Genomic DNA, 22646 nt, shown 5'->3' on the forward strand with positions numbered 1-22646 from the left:
ACTCTCAGTAACTGTCAAACTAAATGAACTAAATCACACTACAATAGTTCGTCAAATAAAATCAGTGTTTTGAAATTGTAAATATAAACAAAGTACACACACATATACACACACCCACCTTGACTGTTCCTGCCTCTACGATACCCTATTATAGCCTGTGCCCACATTCTTTAATTGTTTGTTACAGAGATAGCCTAACCACATATATATATATATATATATATATATATATATATATATATATATATCGTAGCCAGAGGTGGTTTAATAGAATAGCACCATCTGTTCTATTGTCTGGAACCCTGAGGCAGCAGCTTCAATGCATGATCGTGATTGAAAGATGGAGTCTCTCACTGACAGAAATAAATAAACTGACCACATACTGTATTGCTTATCATTTCAGAATTCAGCTATTCCTGGTGAAATAGTAATGCAAGAAACCTTTTATTATTACAATATGGTACTCTTTGTTCACAGAGAGTAACTAACGTTTTATTTTTGTCAGTGTAAATGTTACGAACTAGAGCAGTCTAGGGGTTATTTAGTTTGGCGGTCCAAAAGTCAAGGGGAAACAGAAATGATGGTGTGGTCTTCAAAGAAAGCTCACGTGAGCAGTGCAACCTGGCAGCAGTTGGTGTTTTGACGAAGAAATAGTCCATAGGCTGTCTTATGCGTGGAGTCCTGTAACGTGGCAATGACTGGAGAATCAATCTAACTCCCTCGTGTTCCACTTCCGCGTTCCAAACTCTTAGCGCTTCCAAACCCCCCACCTGAACTTTATTGAGGTGATTAGTTCCGGCTCCCAGTGTACACAAGCGCACTCATTCCCACACATTTAGAGACAGCTTAACACCCAATGAAACTCAATGAACACCGGCGCATACAAAATGTAAATGAAAGAAAAGAAAATGGAGGAGGAAATGGAGAAAACGATCACCTTCCGCTCATCCCTAACATTAAGTACCGTTGGTAGAACTGCATGGTTTCAACACTTTACTTCACATTTCAGTCGTGAACTTTTCTCAATTGAGAATTTGTTGCATGGAGGTCATGTTTTATCATCACAGGAAGACAGCTCTGTTACAACAATGTGTTTCACCGAAACAACAGAAGGGCTCTAGCTGCATGTAACGTTAATTGCTGGCCTTTTCCTTTGAAGGGCAGAGAGAGATACAGTTATCTTTTTTTTTTATCTACATACAGGTATCTAGGCAGGGAGATACAGTTATCTCTTGTAGTGTTTTCTGTGGGCTGACTATCTGACTCCACTGCATGTTGTCCCATTGTGTGTTTTTTCTATCTAGTCCAGATATAATGTATGTATGATGTATGTCTTTACTGCCAAATAACAATAAAAGACCAATTGAGTACCTCAGATGAAGAACCATATAACTCTGTTTTAGGTTTTCAGAGGAACCATCTTTTCAGACTGTATTATCTAAGGTTGGTAAGTCAGAGTGTTCATTCATAGTTAAAGAGGTTGAGTACATTCTGATGATATGTCACATTCAGACTCCCAAGTGATTAGCCTATCCAATTTGTATTTACTTACTAATAAATTATTACAGTACAGTAGTTATATGGTTCTTCAGTGCAGAGGTTCAATAAAAAAATATATATATTTGGTACGTTGAAGCAATTCATTGCAGTTTTCCAAATTTTCTCAAATCTGTGTGTGTGTGTGTGTGTGTGTGTGTGTGTGTGTGTGTGTGTGTGTGTGTGTGTGTGTGTGTGTATACTATGTGTGTGTGTGCTTTGCAGCTGGTACGTGACAATGCAGATCTGCGCTGTGAGCTTCCAAAGCTGGAGAAGCGTCTTCGGTCTACGGCTGAGCGAGTTAAGGCCCTGGAGGGCGCACTGAAGGAGGCGAAGGAGGGGGCCATGAAGGACCGGCGACACTACCAGCAGGAGGTGGAGCGCATCAAGGACGTCATGAGAACCCGCACCCCTCTCCGCAGGCCCCACGCCGCTCTTATTGGTAGGTACTGCAGGACTACTCCCCCACTGAGATCACTCTATGTCTCTCTTTGTGTTGTCTTGTTCTCAGACACACACACACACACTTGAATTTCCATACTTCTGCTTTTCACATCCCTACGTCTGGTTGTTCATTTTTATTGCCGGTAGGGATATTATTTATCCCCCCTTCTGGTAGTGTATAATAAACTATCGTTCAGTGTAGCATTCAATTAAATTAGTGCTGTCAGGCGATTAAATTTGTTTATCTAATTGATTACAGGATTTGTAATTAATTAATCGAATTAATCGCATTTTAATCGCATAACCATTTTAGGCCTGATATTCTATATTTTTTATTTTTTATTTTTTTTTATTATTGCAAAACTAAATTATTAAAAGTCAGTACTCAACACATAATGCATAATGAAACTAACAATTAAGATGGCTAAAATGACATGCAAGCACAGAAACAGAAAGCAAAAAGAAATATATAATAATATTTTACCGTATACAGTGTATATCCAACGAAATTACCAATTATACCATGTCTTATACAGGATATACCCCTAATACCTATTATCTAAAACCCTACACACATATGCTCCAGCTCGAACCCCCCCCCCCCCTCCCGGACCCCTCCTTGGATAGTACCTCCATTATCCCTCGCTCCTAACCAGACACTACCATTATAAGCTAGCTTTTATTCTCTCCACCACTTCTAACCACATTGACATTTTGGATTCATTGAGACCCAGAATTCTTGCTGTAGATATTTCTTGATAAATCACATCGAGATATGTAAGAAACCGGACCTTCCGGCACATTTTTTCCGGTTGAAACCAGCGTGATGCGATCAGCTTTTTAGCTACTGTGATGCCCGATAAAACCAATCTCTTTAGCTGTGGATTTACTGCAAACTCAAAAACATCATTCAATAGTAATACAGAGGGGTGTACTGGTATATTCCAAGATACGAGTTTTGATAATTGTTGGGTCACATCTTTCCAGAATGCCTTAACTGGTGGGCAGTCCCAATACATGTCCCTTCGTCTCCATTTGTACATTGGGAGCATTTGGAGTCTTGTTTAAGACCCATTCTGTTCAGTCTTATAGGAGTCAAGTATGTCCTGTGAATATAGTTAAGATTGATTTGTTGATGGTCCGGGTTCCTTGATGTAAGTCGGACATTTGCCCATGCTCCTTGCCAATCAAAGTCACTTTCCAGGTCTGGTATATCCCTCCTCCAGACAGAGTCTAGTTGGAGGGTTTCATACGAGGACGTTAGTAATTGATAATAAAAACCTGAAACAAAACCTCTCGATGTCTCTCTTTCATAGAAGAATTTATTTGTGGTATCTGTGGTGTTCAACTGGTATGTCTAATGGAACACCGTGAGACTTCAAACATAGCCGTAACTGTATGTAAAAAAGCCATGTGGACTCGGTGAGATTACATTTTGTGCATATTTCTCCATAACTACAAAAACCCTGGTTGTTAAAAACATCCCCTAATGAGTGTATGCCTTGCTCTTCCCATATAGGGAATCTTATAGGACGTTTTTCAATTAAGAGTGCATTGTTATTGAATAAGGGAGTGTGATTGTGCCATTTTTGTGGGTTAGGATATTTTTTTTGAGTTTCACGCCATATCCGGATCGCATGGGTAATTATGGGGCCAAATTTCCGCTCACAGTGCTTGATTGGTAGTTTAGTGTATGCTATGTCCTTCAGTCTATGTGGGGCTACTATGTTTTCTTCCAATTTTCTCCAGGATACTAATGCTTGGGGATCAAACCATGTTGTCAATGGTCTTAATGTGTACGCCTTAAAATATTGGAAAAAATCTGGAATTGCCATGCCACCGTCTGCTTTATTTCTCTGTGCGGTGGATCTTTTATACGTGGTGGTTTGTTATTCCAAATAAATTTGTATGTGGAGGAGTGTAATCTTTTCCAGTAACCCTCTGGAGGGGGTAACGGTAGCATTGAACTGAAGAAGTTGATTCTAGGTAGTACATCCATCTTAACTATTGATACCCTTGCCTGTACTGAGTTTTTAAGTTTTGCCCACCTGTCAAGGTCGTCTTTGATTTTGTTTTGTATTTTTGTGTAATTGTGCTTCACCGTTTGTCTTATGGTGGGAAATATTTCCACTCCCAAGCATCTAAAATGTTTTACCATAGGTATCTCACCTGGGAGGGTTATATCTTTTTTTGCAGGGGTGTTAAGTGGAAGGAAAGCCGACTTCGGCCAATTTATTTTAAATCCCGATAAATCACCAAAGTTCTCAATCAACTTGAGTAGATGAGGCAATGTGGTGTTGGGGCTTTGCATGAACAATATTACGTCGTCCGCATATAAACAAATTTTATGTTGTGTGCCCTTGATTACGATTGGTTCTATGGATTGGGATTGTCTTATATATTGTGCTAAAGGCTCTAATGATAGATTGAATAGTCCGGGACTAAGAGGGCAACCCTGTCTGGCTGAGCGTGATACCGGAAAGATTTTTGAGATGAATGTACCTGTTGTAATCATGGCCGATGGGTCTTTGTATAATACTTTAATCATATCAATGAATCCTTTTCCTAACCCCATCCTTTCTAATACTGCCCATAGATACGACCATTCCAGCCTGTCAAAGGCTTTCATAGCATCCAGGGACAGCATCGCATATATTCTATATTCTATAATCATATTTCAAATGGCATGTGTCCGGATGCCAGAATTCAGTACTGTATCTACAAAACCTTCTGTTTAATCATCTTCCATTTATTCATTTGCTTAGATTTTTCAGGTCTGGTCAATTTGAGCATGGTGTTATTCACAGTCAAAGATAAAAAAAAGATTTATTGATATTCTCATTTGGTTCATTACAATTTACTCAAGCCTAGTAACAGACACAGTATTTCTGACACTGGGAATACATTCCCTGAGATCCATAGATGTCCCTAGAATCAGATACCAAGAACATGCAAATGGACCATATTAAAAAAAGTCTGTAAATGTGTATTCTACGTTCTTATGGAATGAATGAGATTAAAACATATTTAAATGAAAAAATAATAATAATAATAATTTTATTTTTAAAATTAATTTTGAGTTAATTTTCATAACACAGTAATTTTCTGTGTAATTAATTAATCTAATTAACGCGATAAACTGACAGCCCTAAATTAAATACATTAATTCCGCAAGATCATCAGCAGCCTGTTACACACCAGTGTCTCCCTGCTCCCTGTCAGTGTCTCCTCTCTCCATGAAGCTACTGTGAGCTGTGTTGTTGTTTAGAGTTTAGAGTAACTACAGCTCTACTGTCAGCTGTGTTGTTGTTTAGAGTTTAGAGTAACTACAGCTCTACTGTGAGCTGTGTTGTTGTCTAGAGTTTAGAGTAACTACAGCTCTACTGTCAGCTGTGTTGTTATAGAGTTTAGAGTAACTACAGCTCTACTGTCAGCTGTGTTGTTGTTTAGAGTTTAGAGTAACTACAGCTCTACTGTGAGCTGTGTTGTTGTTTAGAGTTTAGAGTAACTACAGCTCTACTGTCAGCTGTGTTGTTATAGAGTTTAGAGTAACTACAGCTCTACTGTCAGCTGTGTTGTTGTTTAGAGTTTAGAGTAACTACAGGGCCCCGTTCCCCGTACCTGGTTCAACTAAGTCGATCAAGATGTCATTATCCAGATTCAGTTAACCCGATGTTTGAAGCCGGGATTTTCCTGTTCCTCGAAGGTGGATTCAGTCTCGTTAACTCGATTCAGACTTGAGACCCAGGCTAAATGCGCGCGGCCGCTTCAGTTGAAAAGCCAGCACGTATCGATGGCAGAGATCCTGATTCTCTAACGGCATTGATTGATTAATTGATTTAAAACTTTATTGACAGATTGCAATACGGCTCAATCGCCTCGCCGACAAGTTAAATGCGTTATCTAGGCTAATTTTAAGTCCCTCATTACCTCAATCAATCAGATTATATTTCTTTAAACTTGCCTGCTGGATTGAATAATCAAATGAGATCTTGCTAGCGAAAATAATTAGTTAAACTGTTATACAGAATTACGATACGGCTCTCTTACCCATTGATTGATGTGTGGTCGATCTTTTACTTATCTCCACTGTGGTCTAACGGGTTGTTCTTTTGACTTTCACGCAGACGACCGGGGTTCGAAACCCTAGTCTTTTCCTTCTTTTTGCAATATAGGAATAATTCAATTTGGTGCACATTGAGAGCTATATAAAGAATGACATCCTCAATGCATGTAGATTTATAATATTTTAACTTAAAACCAGGCTACTTTGGCGTATAATCATTAATATTATATTCAAAAAAATTATATTGGAAACACGGGGTTTCGAACACCGGTCGCTGGGTTGGCAGGGTTGAGCACTACCGCTGCGCCACTGTGCCAGATGGGATAAATTCATTGTTTATACATTAATGAACGAGAGACCCGTGTTTAGAATATTCTTTATTTTGAATGAAGTTTTATTTCTTTATCCTCATTCATTAATGTGACGTCAACGGCTCATTCAATTCCTCAAATCCGTCAAACAGCGCATCTCATCAGACATCTTAATCCCAGTTACAATTAAAATAACCACAAAGTCATAATGTGTACATCGCACCGAGCGAGCGCCACGGTATATATAACGTGCATTATTTAGGACAAAGTGAATTTAGTATCAGCATTTTGGGTCTATTTTACATTTCAAAAGCCCCCTCTGGAAGAATGGAGCACAAAAACGTAATTCAGAATGGTATAATGCAGATCGTAGACTGTGGGAATAATTTCAGGAAACGGGCTGTCACTTCTTTGCGGGGGCGTGGCGATGGTTGATCCGGCTAACTTGAACTTAAACCCTGCTTTCGACCAGGCTCAAACTTTTGGATCTGTTGTCATGGTAATTTGGACAATCCAGGTACGGGGAATCGAAAGGTCCGGCTTAAGTCAGACTTGACCGAAGATTATCCGGCTAACTCAGTTATCCAGGTACGGGGAACGGGGCCCTGCTCTACTGTGAGCTGTATTGTTGTTTAGAGTAACTACAGCTCTACTGTGTTGTTTAGAGTTTGGAGTAACTACAGCTATATTTTGAGTTGTGTTGTTGAGTGCAGTTTAGAGTAACTACAGCTATACTTTGAGCTGTATTGTTGTTTAGAGTTTAGAGTAACTACCGCTCTACTGTGTTGTTGTTTAGAGTAACTACAGCTATACTGAGAGCTGTGTTGTTGAGCGCAGTTTAGAGTAACTACAGCCCTACTGTGAGCTGTGTTGTTCAGCGCAGTTTAGAGTAATTACTAGGGCTGTCTCAAATACTTCTAAGCTTCGAAGCTTCGTTCGATGGCACAAGCTTAAAAAAAAATCGAAGTAATTTTTTTATATATATATATATATATATATTTTTTTTTTGCCTCAAATCTTGCGCCTCCATTCCAATGAAACTAAAGTAAGCGGCCCCTCGACTCCACCTCTCTACAACAAGCACGTGGAGATTATCTGTGTTGAAAACAACAAGGACATGTGCAGCAGACATGTCGACGAAGAAGTCATCAGACGTGTGGTTACACTTTAAAATATGCAAAGACAATGCCCAAAAAGCCGAGTGCCAGATATGCCAGAAGAAAATGGCATATCACAACTCTACAACAACTTTGTCAAATCACCTAAAAAACGTAAGTATCGTTGTACACGACGGCGACGCCACACAAAACATTAATAAGGCTATGCCTATGCTGCTATGACTAATGTGTTACCAAGTTGGCTAATTTAATTGTAATCATCTGCTTTTGTAGGTGCATTGTCTGATATAATTATAAATTAAATATAATATAATTGTTTGCTTGATAGACGAAGGTTGCAACATAATTATGTAATGTCATGTCGTTGGCTGTGTGAGCAGCCCCACTGCACCCAGGCAGCGCAGCCGAGTGAAACCTTGTTGGCTGCGTCACAGTCACGAAAGGGGCTACTTAATTAATTAATCCAATCCACTTTATTTATAGAGCACATTTAAAAACAACAACGTTTACCAAAGTGCTGTACAAGTCCCACAACATAAGATAAAAAAAATATATAATAATAATAATAATAATAATAATATTATTATAATTAATATATATATATTTTATATTTTTTTCGTAGCTTCGAATTAAAATCGAAGCTTGGCCCGAAGCTTCGATTGCCAAAAAAAGCTTCGAAGGTCAGCCCTAGTAATTACAGCCCTATTGTGAGCTGTGTTGTTGTGCTCAGTTTAGAGTAACTACAGCTATACTGTGAGCTGTGGTGTTGAGCAGTTTAGAGTAACTACAGCTCTACTGTGAGATGTATTGTTGTTTAGAATTTAGAGTAACTACAGCCAGTGGCGGCTCGTGAATTCTTCACGGGGGGGGGGCGGAATTAATTAGTATCCCCCTCTATCTCTCCTTCTCTCTCTTTCTCTCTCTCACACACAGCGCGACGTGGAATCGATTCGTTACACAATCAGACCTAGTGTATGTGTAGTATTATATACCAAGAATAACTTCAGTATGAGTACAGGGCTGTACACATATTTTGCATATTGTTAAACGAGCCAAGGCTAGCTATTAAACTATCGATATGAATCGAAAACGGGGGACCCTGATGTAAACAAGACAAACGTCTTTCTCTGGTCTGCATCCCCTTAACAATTGTATGTATTGAGCCGTACTGTATTGTACCCATTCTGCAATCTGTTAAATAAAGTTTTCATTCATTCATTCATTCAAACATAGATGATATTGAACAAGCCATAATCCACTTATTTCCAATCCAAAAGAAACTCCACTCTCTCTCTGATCAATACAATAATAAACACATTTGTATAACTTGTCATTTTAAACAAGTTACCATTCATTGTCTGGTTGATTATGATCCACCCGCGACGAAAACAAAAACACAGCATAAAGAGAGCGAGAGAGAGAGAGAGAGAGAGAGAGAGAGAGAGAGAGAGAGAGCGAGAGAGACCGAATTAACTCACTGTTTACGTGGTCGAAACTGCATCCAGCTATTAGCTTGTTAGCATTGATAAAGTATATCCACTCCACTGTCCAGACTGTGTTGATGTCCATTGTCCATGCATTGTCCACACTGCATCCATATATAGCTTGTTGTTAGCCAACAAGTACTGTGTGAGTGAAGAGCTGTGTCTTTGTCCATTTCCGCGTCGAACAGCCTGCAAACTACCTGGCGTTCCTATCGCCATGCTCTAAGACAAACTCTAACCTTAACCAACTTTGAAAGAGTGCCTAAGCTTAACCGTCGAAAGAACTTGCCGTCACGCTCTAAGACAAATAGCTGCATCACAACAACACAACAGCTACAACAGAAACTGGCGTTGGCCAATCAGAGAGAGCGTCTCCGCGAAATGCGGCTACGGAAAAAACTGTCGTCGGCCAATCAGAGAGCGTCTCCGAGAAATGCGGCTACGGAAATTATAGACGCTGCTGCTTAGACCGCTTCAAAACGCGCCCGTGTTCCATCATAATACATCATATTTCAACGCACAGCGCGTTACGCACTGATTGGCTGCGACGGATACAGCGATGAAACAGTGCACGGCGTGCACGCGCACTCAAATCGATATTGCGTCTAGCCCGAGAGAAATACGGCTAGGAGAAATGCGGCTACGGTAATGGAACGTATTCTCTATCAGACAGTGAGTCACTTCCTGTTCAGGAAAACGATTATTTATATTTGATATATTAACGTTATATTGTGCATTGGAAACACAAACATACTTAAAATGAGTAAATATTCATTTAAAACATGTTTATATTATTTATAGGGCTATAAAACAAAAAACAAAAAAAAAATCTTATTCTTCTTTCTTTTAACCAGGGTAAACCAGGGGGGCGGCGCCCGAGAGCCCCTAGTGGCCAGCCGCCACTGACTACAGCTATAGGCTACTGTGAGCTGTGGTGTTGAGCAGTTTAGAGTAACTAGAGCTCTACTGTGAGCTGTATTGTTGTGCTCAGTTTAGAGTACCTATAGCTCTACTGTGAGCTGTATTGGTGTACTCAGTTTAGAGTAACTACAGCCCGTCACCTTCAGTTTCACTGTCCTCAGCACTACAGCTAAAGATGTATCTATGTTGTAAAAGGGAAATGGAGATGGGGATGCTACTGAAGGATATCCAGCTCCAAATCCCCACATTTAATTGGTTTGGACAAACATCAAATATTGAAGTCGGCCCACAATTCGACCCACCGCACTCTCCATGGTGTTGAAAACTTAGAATTGATCAAATTGGTGTTTTGGGAGAGGTAACCTTAAGGCGCCCAGTAACAACTATGAAGACATAATCAGATTACAATATATACAATATATATCAGCCTACTGACGCTAAATACTGTACATTGGTTTACATATAAACAGAAACACATATACACAACATGCTCTCTCGCTCCCTCTCTCTCACACACAAATGTTGATGCAGTGAGATATTAGGAGGCCTGTCAGTCACATATGTGCTAAAGGGGACAACCGGCATACAATCAATGTGCATCAGGCAGCCTAACAACAGGCACCATCTGCTTGTAGAGCACAGAAAGCAACGTCTCCTTCACACCCTGCAGCTGTCAGCAAATACTGAACAGTCCCCTGTGAGACCAGCCATCTGAAAGTCTCCCACAACTAGCATACTAATCACCCACGCTAACCCATATGAAAACCAGGTGTTTATACCCATAGCCTTGCAGTAAAATGGTCTGCCTCAGATATTTCAGTTTGGTTAAAAGACTTCCTCTGGACTGCAATGAAAAGTAGAGCCTCCCACTTTGACGAATACTTCTCAGAGATTATCACCTGGAAAAGCGCTATATAAGATAGATGTATTATTATTATTATTATTATTATTATTATTATTATTATTATTATTATTATTATTATTATTATTATTATTATTATCATGGACAACAACAATTACATACTCAGTATAATACAATATATATATAATACTCAACCTCTTAAAGGATAACTCCACTATTTTGGGAAATTAGCTTATTTAACATCTTCCCTGGAGTTAGACAAGAAGATGCATACCTTTTTTGTCTCTGTGCGTGCATTTTAGCTTTGGGAATAGATGCTCCGTTAGCATAGCTTAGCTTCATCACTGGAAGTGAGGCAGGACAGTAGCCTTACAGTGCCTTACAGTGTATTGCAAGGTCTGACATTGACCAAACTTGATATGCATGACCTTGGTGGGCTCTAGGTCAACTCCTGAAAAGGGGGTCAATGTCAGACTTTGCAATCAAAAGTTAGGGGGCTAATAACCCTTGCCATAATTTCAGTGTGCCCCTAACTTTTGATTGCAAGGTCTGACATTGACCCCCTTTTCAGGAGTTGACCTAGAGCCCACCAAGGTCATGCATATCAAGTTTGGTCAATGTCAGACCTTGCAATACACTGTAAGGCACTGTAAGGCTACTGTCCTGCCTCACTTCCAGTGATGAAGCTAAGCTATGCTAACGGAGCATCTATTCCCAAAGCTAAAATGCACGCACAGAGACAAAAAAGGTATGCATCTTCTTGTCTAACTCCAGGGAAGATGTTAAATAAGCTAATTTCCCAAAATAGTGGAGTTATCCTTTAACAAGCGGGCAGACAAGTGGCAATTTTTGAACTTGAGGACTGCATACTTTTTTTGCAAACCAAAACAACATACTTTATTCTTATAGCACATGCATGAGCCTGGTCTCTTTTGAAAGATGACATTCTGAAGTTTCTGATTCCAGAAATAAATTCACTTTTAGTGCTAACGTAATAGAGTTACATAGGTCTGAAGTTGAGTTGTAGAAAAACTTGTAACTCAAGTTTTTCTGTAGTAGTTAGTAGTCCAGAGGTAGTATTTCCCCAGAAGGTGGTATGGCTTACAAATCCAGACGGAGCTTATGTAGTACATATCCATATTTCATAAAGATCCATTCAGAAATGAGTGATTAGGAGTGATTTTGGTAAACTGTGTACAAAGAAAAACTCAGTTTTCTCATAGACTTCAATTTATTTGGCTTCCTGTTAAAGAATTTAGTTTTTCACCTAGATCCCTGATTCACACATCCCCACATGGGGTATCATTGGAAGCCACACTCATTGGCTACAACGATCCACAATCATTTTCGAGATCGGATCTAGATTGACGGAACTACTGCAGCCTGAGTCTGGAGTGGTATTTTGCGCAATACCGTGTACTTTGCACAAGCCTCAAATACCGGCATGTAAGTCGAGAACCGCTCAATGGATTGAAATGGCTATCCACAGGCAACAAATGGGGCTTTAATTCGATATATATATATTGTATTACAAAATAAGCACACCCGAGCCACTAGGGGTCGCCAAAGTGCCGGTGGGCAAATCGTCCTAAAAACGACCCTGATATGGGCTGTCGCATGCTAAGAGGCAATGACATACTGAAATGTGGTCTGTGATCATGGTTGTAAACCGTCAAAATCTTTTTGAAGATCATTCTATTAGCTTGAAGCACTGAAACTGAAAGCCGACTTTCCAGGACCTGAAGCGTGAGCCGGTCATTTGAGCAGGTCAGATAGAGTCCAAAGTTCCAATCCAGTATGGTCCAGTAAGATCGTAGTTTTCCAACAAGGGCATTATACAGTAGATAAACAAATACCAATATTTGTTACGTCATTCAGCCAAAGAAGACCAACCAACCTTATCATACAGGATGCAATAATGAGTATAAAGTCCAAAGCACACGGCAGGCGAGCGACATCGCCTGGCAATGCGATCAGCTGTCGCTCAACGACAATCGCTTAGCACCCCACACCACACACAACCGTTTGTTTAAGTTAGTAAGCTATACGTCCACTACCACAGAGTGGCCTGAAGATACATTTAAGAAAAATACTAAAGCCAAACCGGCGAGGATATAATGTTACCGGGACATCAGGGGAGACATCCCTTCTCCAACTAACCTTATTTATAAAAATTGTTCCTGTTAATTAATAGTTAACATAAGTGGGGCACTCCACTAGCACACCACATAGCGCGCTGAGTCGCCCCGGGTTAGATTCCCCGACCCGGTGGCCATGTGCCGCATGTCTTCCCCTCTTCTCCTCCCGTTTCACCCTCTCTCCTCTATCGGTCCTGCACGGCCGCTGTCGGTCCTGCGTGGCCAACAGGTCCTGCGTTGACCAAAAAAAATGCTGAAAATTCTATAAATAAAATCTTTAAAAAAAAGAAAAATTACAAATTAACATAAGTAGCATGGTAATACTATGTAGGTTATTGATCAATGAATGTATTGATAAATAAATGTATATATTACAAATGATACACCAGTAGAAGTCATGTTATTTCCTCATTGTCCTTGCTGTGTCGCCTGTCTGCCTAAAATAAATGTATTGAGGCGATATTTAGCCAGGCGACAGAAGTTGCTTCGCGATCGTCGTTCGAAAATCTCCTGCTGTGTGGCTTCTCTCATTCATAACAATGGAAGCGATACAATTCTGTTGGTCGCCTGGCTTAAAAAATCGGTCACCTGGCAAAAATCGCCCGCCGTGTGCATTGGACTTAACTATCACTAGGAACACATCTGAGGGTGGAATGATATATTGGGCTTAAGGCGAGGCGGTGATTTTGGCTGGATAGGAACATTTTGAGATAGTATATTTTGCCTCTACTACAACTGGAGTTTCATGAAACATATAAAGCAATATCAAAATCAACTATACAAATTATATTTCCATGGTTTTGTCCGAGCTGCATCATGTACACCAAGCTACTGAAAAAACCTGAATGCCCATTTTCTCAAAATCATCATAAATCCATATTTTTCACCCTATACCTACAGTAGTATATTTTAAATAACCTACGATATAAACACAATCTTGATTTGAATCTGTGAATGACCAACTATTTAGTTATTCATCACATTAAAACTGAAAAATTAACTCTTGACTTCATCCAATGAGAAAAAAGTGTTCTAACATGCAAATTTGCTAATTATTTATAAAATATGTTAGCTATTAAAAAAATTCTAAAATTCAAAACTAAATAAATAAAAGTTATAATACAAAATATTCTTTATTTTCTGTATTGATTGTGTTACTTGTAAATTAAATTGTAGTACCTCCCCTTAAGCGTGGAGTAGCAGGAGTGCTTATATAACATTACAGATGTGCACTATTCTATCATGGCTGGCTACAGTATGTAAAGACCCCTGTATGCGTACTGTAGCATCCATTCAGAATATGAGACATTGTTTCAGAGAACGGTGCACATACTGCGGGGCATTATTGTCAGGAAGCCAGATGGAAAGATTAAGCTTAGCACTGTATGTACAATCTGTAATCTCGTTCTTACAAATTATTCTTGCATGTGGCTACATTTACTGTACTCTGTGCAGGACTCAACATACACACACACACACACACACACGCACACACACACACACACACACACACACACACACACACACACACACACACACACACACACACACACACACACACACACACACACACACACACACACACACATACCTGAGGCAAATTTGTGTATTGCAGATTTACATAACATAACACAACATAAGTCTGCCTCTTTTGAGAAGCACTGAGGCAGCATAGTAAGGAACATAAACGAGACAAAAACGACAGTATGGTGCAGTGGTACACGTCCTGTTTTCTACTACATGTGCTGCATGACACCATCAATTACTGCTGCACTGTTGCTCTGCCTCCGACTTGTTTTGGAAAAGTAAATTTTTTTCTCTTTTCAATTGACTGATTGAGTGACACAAGATTTGTTTACGCGGTTAACCGTCTGTAGTATGGTAGTGAAAGGGTTAACCTTCTGTAGTGTGGTTGTGAAAGGGTTAACCCTTTGTCGTGTGGCAGTGAAAGGGTTAACATTCCATAGTGTGGCAGTGAAAGGATTAACATAGGTTGCAGTGGGGTACTAATAACAGATTCAGGGTAGATGCATCAAAGGGGCCTCTAAGGTTCTGACTTGATCACTCATACTATGCTCGTCATACTGACAGATCCTATTGGATGCATTGCTGCACCCTGTGCAAAATTACAAGATGAGCTGTTTTATTGCATCAACTGATCCCAGATTAAATTCCCTTTATTGTATATGAATGGCACATGCTGGGTTTTGCTGTCCTACATCATCAGTGAGAATGGTCGCTAACCCTAATCCTTCAGACTAAGTGTATTTGTGAGAGAGCAGGTGTGTGTATCTGTATGTATGTATTAATGTATGTAATAAGAAGAGTTGGAAAGAGTACAAAAATATCCTACTTAAGTTAAAGTACTGTTACTTTGATTACATTTGACTTTTACAAATTACTGGTGTACAAAGCTACTTAAATAAAAGAAAAAATTTACAAATGTACTCAGAGTAAAAAATGACTGCATTCATTTGATTACTGTGACAAAATAAAGTACATTAACAAAGTAAAGCAAGGTCCAACATGACCATGTAGGGAGGCATTGTGGTGGAAGCAAGTCATCAATTATGCTCGTGGACAGATCTTCATGATCAGTATAGATTTAATAATGAAACACATGGATCAACGTACATGTAGGTCAAATGAGCTTGGCTAAGAGTGTTTGCCACCGGAGGGGGGGGGGGGGGGAGAGGGAGAGAGAGAGAGAGAGAGAGAGAGAGAGAGAGAGAGAGAGAGAGAGAGGGAAGGTGACCTTGGCCTTAAGAGTAGGGTGGGTTGGGGTGGGGGCTATCGGGCTCTCCCCAAGGTGTGAGATTTAAGCTATTGTCTTGGAACAAACAGAAGGGATTCGACCATGTCCAGACTAAAACGATTTTGGTCGTATCAGGCAAAGTATTTGATCGTTTGCACCTTTCAGCCACAGGGAACTGCGTTCTGGCAACCGGAAGACGCTACTTTCTGATACCAGCTCCCAGTGTGCGCAATTCTGAAGACGCCCCCCCATTGCGTCACCATCTTTACAAGCGATAAGCGTCTTCTCCTGAACCGATGATGCGATAGCCCATCTCTCCCTTACCCCGTGTGTGAAAACATCACAACAACAATGGCATGTACAGAGTAGTACCTGTATTACCACCGTCGACAACAGATTGACATCTCCCTTAATCCGCATGCAAAACCCAGCCAACAAAAAAAGAAACATGATACATATATGTCTTATATGTCCAGATATGTCCTGGCTAGAAGTGTACAAGCACATAGTGTTCCATAGCATACCCCTTCAGTTGATCATGACAAATCCTCTCTTACCTTGACGATTAAAAAGCCTCCATAATTTATTAAATAGTATTCCCATGGCTGGTGTTGAGCTGTAGCCAGCTAGTGTTGATGCTATCCAATGCTAGCAACATTAGCTAACCAACTAAATACAATAGACAGTGGTATCCTGAGGTAACGTTAAATACAGACAACGTTTGCTACAATTACAGTGGTATCCTGAGGTAACATTAAATACAGACAACGTTTGCTAGTCGAAAGGCCTGGACACACACACGGACAAGTTAAACATCAATCAATTAATTTATTACAACACAGGTAGTTTGAGCTGCCTCCGACCGCACCACAGGGCTATTATATTATATACGGCTTTGAGCTCTTTCTCTCTCCTGCCGATTAAAATCCACAGCTCTTCCTCCTCCTCATCACCGGCTGACTGTGAAGCTGCATTCGCGCCGCGGTGTGTGTGTGTGTCTCTCCTATCCGTTGAAAACTAGCGTTGGCTCAAAAGCACTGAGCCGGACACACAAGTTATCGAAAACAACGACAACACTCCACTTCCGGTCGGGGGGTTTCAAAATAAAAGAGCAACGTCTAAAACAGGAAAGACATTTATTTTGTAAATTTGTGGCACGCACTTATTATCTTGAGACGGTTTTGTTTTTACGGAAACCTTTTTTTAAATGAAAATGAAACGAAAACTAAAAAGATCAAAATCGTTTTAGTCTGGACAAGGCCTTAATGGTAGCTTCTGTGCTGACCGCCGGATAAATAATTTTCTTTTGTTCAATTTGTGGAGGGGTTGATTATGATTAGCCCATAGGCCTGTACAATAGTTGAATATGTTGAGAAAAGCAGACTGTGAGCAGTAGATTATAGGCTACTATTGTTAATGACAAACTGAAAGCTCTTGTGGGTATGTGGCTGCTTCATGTAGGCTAATAAGTTTCAGGCATGGGTGTGCACCTGTAGCACGATTGATCAAATTGATCACTAAGGTGCCTTAATATGCACTTTGATATTATATTTGTACATTCCCCCAATCCACCTCTACTCCAATCATGTATGTGTACAATTGATCTCTAATTCAACAAATCGGTAATGGTACACAGAAGCCACGGTTCGGTACGTACCTCTGTATTGGGGTCACGGTTCGATACGATTTCGGTACAACAGAAAAAAATATATTTATAATTAAATTTATACTTTTTTTATTATAATTATTATTATATATTTATGATAATTATTATAATAATTATTATTAAATAGAATAATTTTCTATAGGCTTGCCGTGGTAGTCAGTGATACTGGTGTCATTCTGTGTTCAGGCATCCACTGAATAAATTAATTGCCTACTGTCCCTTTAACAACTTATCCTTGCTAAGTTTCAGTTTCACTTCTAGAGAGAATTTTACTTCACGAGACTGAATACTAGAGAACAGATGACATGTTACAACAATGGCAGAGGATTATTTGGATTTAAACACAGTAGCAGTTAAACTGGAGAGGAGCTCAGTATGTAAGTTTCTTTTTTTTTATTTGATCAGCTCTGCCTGAGAGTCCGGCGGGGGAGAATGTTGGTGTGTGTGTTGGCGACGCGTGTGTGTGTCTTTCCATTGGCTTCATTTGGTTGACATTATTGGGCGAACAAGAAAACGAAAGAAAACTGTAAACTTGTAATGACCCTGCAGCTGTTCCAATGTAAATGTGCCTTTTGAAATCGGACTCGGTGTGCCGCGCGCTGTTCTCACACGGACACGGAACCCGTGAGTGCCTGCATGCGCGACTGGTGTGTGTGCGCTGTGAGGCGTATTCTTCGTATGGCTGCGCGTACCGCACCGTGACGGCCGTAACGTAAATTCGCGGGACGAATACACGTACCGTTACACCCCTAATATCCACACTTGCATGTATATTCTGGGTTGGCCTGTTTGGTGTGTTCTTTGAAATCTAGAATAAAATGTATCAATCATTCAATCAATTCATTAAACCTTCTATTCTATTACCTGCAGCCAAGCCTGTGCGTCCTGGCCACTACCCAGCCTGCTCTCCGACCAACCCATTCTTCATACGTGGCTACAGTGAGCACCCCATCGCCTTCAGCAACGCCCTCTTCAACAGCCAGCGAGCTGCTACTGCTGCCCCCTTAACCCGAGTCCCAGCTCCAGCCCCAACACCAGAGCCCGCCTCAGAGACAGACTCAGAGTCTGACCCAGAATCAGACACAGAGCCTGCCCCAGAATCAGACACAGAGCCTGCCCCAGAGTCAGACACAGAGCAGGTTCTAGAGACAGACACAGAGCTGGCCCCAGAGACAGACACAGAGCAGGTTCCAGAGACAGACACAGAGCTGGCCCCAGAGTCAGACACAGAGCAGGCCCCAGAGTCAGACACAGAGCAGGTTCCAGAGTCAGACACAGAGCTGGCCCCAGAGACAGACACAGAGCTGGCCCCAGAGACAGACACAGAGCTGGCCCCAGAGTCAGACACAGAACTAGAAGAAGCCACCACCCCCCAGGACAACTCCAACCAGAACAGCCCCAGCAAACACATTGATTCTCAAAACAATGACAACGATGCTCGTAACAACATGTGAGTATACTCGTATTTAATAGGTATTTAGTAGAGTATACGGTACCTAGTTTGGTCACAAATCTTTTTTTTTTTTTTTTTTTAATTAATAGTTTGAAACACAAAACAGCTCAACATAAATACAGTACCATACAGACAAAACTAAACTCACAAACAATAAACAATACAATACAGTACAATACAGACAAAACAAAACTCACAAACGGTACAATACAGACAAAACATACTAACAAAATGGGGGGGGGTGGGGGGGGGGTGCAGATCAAACACTCCTGCTTTCAGTCATAAGTATTCTCCAAATATGTCCTTATATAGATCCAGGGACCGTCCTCTCCATGGTCATGTTCAGTGAGCGTTGAGGCTGCTCGTTCCATTGTCAATAGGTCCATGAAATCCCTCATCCAGGTGTCCATACAGAAACAATTTGGCTTTTGGATCTTCCAGTTCATCATGATAGTACGCTTAACTGACATATGTGCTAGTGTAATGATGCGTTGCGTAAGTGCTGATTGTATACCAACTACCCCTATGCCCAAGAGGCAGACTTTTGGACATAAGGGTATCTTAACACTGAGAATAGAGGATAGTCTTAAAATGACCTTGTGCCAAAAACTCTTCACTGTGGGGCAATGCCACAACATGTGGATGAGTGTTCCTACCTCCCCACATCCATGCCAGCACAAATCTGAGATGGCTTGATCCATTTTTTTAATTTTACATGGTGTAATATAAGCTCGATGAACTACCTTTAATTGTATCATTTTATATCTTACACATTTTGATGATGTTGTTGTATTTTTTAAAACCGTCTCCCATTGTGGAGCAGTCAAGGAGACCTTCAAATCCCTCTCCCACTGCTGTTTAATGGAGGCCAGGCCATCTGATGAGCTAAGTGAGAGTAACCTATAGATCTTAGATACTGACCTCCTTTCTGAAGCGATCCTTCTTAGTTTGTCATCCAAATCCTTATGTATCCCCATATCTCTATTTTTCATGGATACTGATCTTACTACAGATCTCAACTGAAAGTACAACATGAATTCACTATCTCTTAAATTATACAGATCTTTCAATTCATTAAAAGGTATCGTCTCTCCATCCTTCACAATCTGTCCTAGTTGATGTATTCCTTTACCCTGCCATGAAGTATTTACTAGTGTGCTGCCCCCAGCCATTAACAGGGGGTTAGACCATATGGGGCATGAAGGTAAAGAGATCCCTTTGAAGGCTAGCCGTTTCTGTAGGGTTTTGATTATCTCACATGAAAATCTTATTATCGGGTTATCCATTTTAAAGTTAGGTTTGGGGTGAAACCATAATGATACCAAGGATACCGTCTTACTAAGTTCTGATAAAATATTCTCCTCAATCCATTTCCAACTGCCTATTTCGGTCTTGCATATGTAACCCCATGACAAGGGGAATCTGGCATTATAAGAGAGATAGTATGAGTAAACATCCGGAATACTAAGTCCACCGCTATTTCTTGGTCTCATCAATTTCTTGTAGCTGATTCTAGGTGTCTTCTCCCTCCATAAGAAACCTGTAAATAGCTTATTTATCTCTTTAAACCAATACGAGGGGAATTTGAGTGGAACAGCTGATATTAGAAATGATATTCTAGGTAAAATATTCATTTTTATTATCTCTGCTCTACCCCATAATGAAATGGGTAACACTGTCCATCTCTTAATATCCTCCCTAATTGTCTTCAAGAGGTGTGGACCATTAGAATCAAAAATCGTGTCTATAGGTGTCCGGATGTTTATTCCGAGGTATCTCATACCTTGTGATCTCCACTGTAAGGGGGCAGAACCAATATGTGAAGGATGGGTCAGGTTATTCAGAGGAATAGCTTCACTCTTATTAAAGTTCACCTTATATCCTGAAAACTCCCCAAATGCTTTAATCAGCTTCATCACCTGTGGGATTGATTGACAGGGTTGTGTTAGTGTTAATAGTACATCATCTGCATACAGATTAGCTTTAAAGTCATGCCCCCCAATATTGATGCCCGTGATTTTCTCCTCTGCTCGTATGGCACATGCCAGCGGTTCGAGGGCGAGGATGAAGAGTGATGGAGAAACCGGACAACCCTGTCGGGTGGACCTGAATAGCTGAAACGGTTGAGATATAATGCCATTTGTTTTAATTGAAGCTAGTGGTTTGTTGTAGAGCGCCATCACCCAATGTATGACCGTGGGTCCAAAACCGAATCTGGTAAGAACATAAAACAGATAGTGCCATTCTATTCTGTCGAAAGCTTTCTCAGCATCCAAGGATAAAGCTACCGCTGGTTGTTGTAGGTTGCCCGCTTTTGACATGACATGAAATAGTCTCCTCATATTATTAGAAACGTGGCGGCCTTTAATAAACCCTACTTGATCAAGGTGGATCAGTGAAGGCATGACTGTCTCTATGCGCATGGCCAGGATCTTAGCAAATAGCTTATAATCGCTGTTCAATAAACTTAAGGGACGATAATTACCCATTTGTGAGTGATCTTTATCAGGTTTAGGTAACAAAGAGATAGTAGCCTGGCACATACTCTGAGGCATGGATTGATGAACTATTATGTCATTGAATACTAGTGTAAGCAGTGGGGTTAGCCTGTGTTGAAACTGTTTGTAAAACTCTAAGGTGTATCCATCATTCCCTGGTGCTTTCCCTGTTGAAAGGAGGTTCATGGCAGATATGATTTCTGATTCTCTGATAGGACCCTCTAAATGCTCCCTTTCTACCTCTTGTAATGTGGGTAAGGATATGTCCTTAAAAAATATATCCATGTCTTCCTGTTTTTTAGATCCTTCTGACTGATAGAGTTTACTATAAAAATCACTGAAAGCTTTATTAATTTCTGTTTGTTCATAAATAACTGCACCTGTACTATCACATATAAATGGTATTGATTGGCGATTTTCTAATTGTTTTAATCTTAGTGCTAGCATCTTACCGGCTTTATCTCCTGATTCAAAATATTTCCTACTGAGTCTGAAAAGAGCAAACGCTGTCTCCTCATGTATAATTGATTGCAACTCTGTCTTAAGAATCAACATAGTATTTTTCAGTTGTATATTTCCAGGGTTAAGCATGTGTTGTGTTTCTACAGCCTTAAGTTCTAATATTAAGTTGTTTTTCTTCATTATCATTTTCTTCTTTCTGGCTGTAGAATAGCTAATAATCCACCCTCTGCAAGTTGCTTTGAATGCTTCCCACACCATTTGTATTGAAGGGACAGATTTTAGATTAATATTTATAAATTCAGTTATTCTCTCATTTATCAAAGATACAAACTCTTGATCTTTTAGCAAAGAGTTGTTAAATCTCCATTGTTTACTTTTGTGATTGTTTACAGAGAGAGCTAAGCGCACTGACATGGGGGCATGATCTGAGATTATAATATTATGGATGTTGCACTCTATCACATTCTCAACTGTACATTGTGAAAAAAGAAAGTAATCAATCCTTGAGTACGAATTATGAGCGTGTGAATAGAAAGTATATTCTCGGGCAAGAGAGTTTACTACCCGCCATATGTCTGTCAAAGCCAGAGATACCTGCAACTCATTGAGCGCTGCTGACAATGCACCATCTGATATGAGTGGGTGGCCCGATCTATCCACTGCCGGGTCACTAACTAGGTTGAGATCACCTCCTAAATAAATATGGTCTGCCGCAAAATGAGATAATGCCACACTCAATTTGGATAGAAATTCGGCCTGACCAATATTGGGTGCATAGACATTTACTAACGTGCATTTAGTATTTTGTAAAAAACCTGATAGAATGATAAACCTGCCATCCTTGTCAATAATTTTTTGAGATAGTCTAAACGTCAGTCGTTTTGCTATTAAAATACTGACGCCCCTAGATGCCCCGGTACCTGGTGCTGAGT

The 22646-nt window shown here is 40.2% G+C and overlaps 1 protein-coding gene across 1 annotated transcript in view; it reads left to right on the plus strand.

The window, feature by feature from the left end:
• The window catches only part of kif5ab (kinesin family member 5A, b), a gene marked incomplete at both ends in the record, with an annotated part of 362394 nt that overhangs the window by 308138 nt on the left and 31610 nt on the right, over nucleotides 1-22646 (plus strand). Inside the window, 3 exon segments of the mRNA XM_084315723.1 lie at nucleotides 1762-1978; nucleotides 18172-18440; nucleotides 18489-18751. Of these exon segments, the coding sequence (XP_084171849.1) occupies nucleotides 1762-1978; nucleotides 18172-18440; nucleotides 18489-18751 (749 nt within the window).

The sequence above is a fragment of the Notolepis coatsorum genome (assembly GCF_963971535.1).
Source record: "Notolepis coatsorum genome assembly, chromosome: 6".
Taxonomy (NCBI): Eukaryota; Metazoa; Chordata; class Actinopteri; order Aulopiformes; family Paralepididae; genus Notolepis; species Notolepis coatsorum.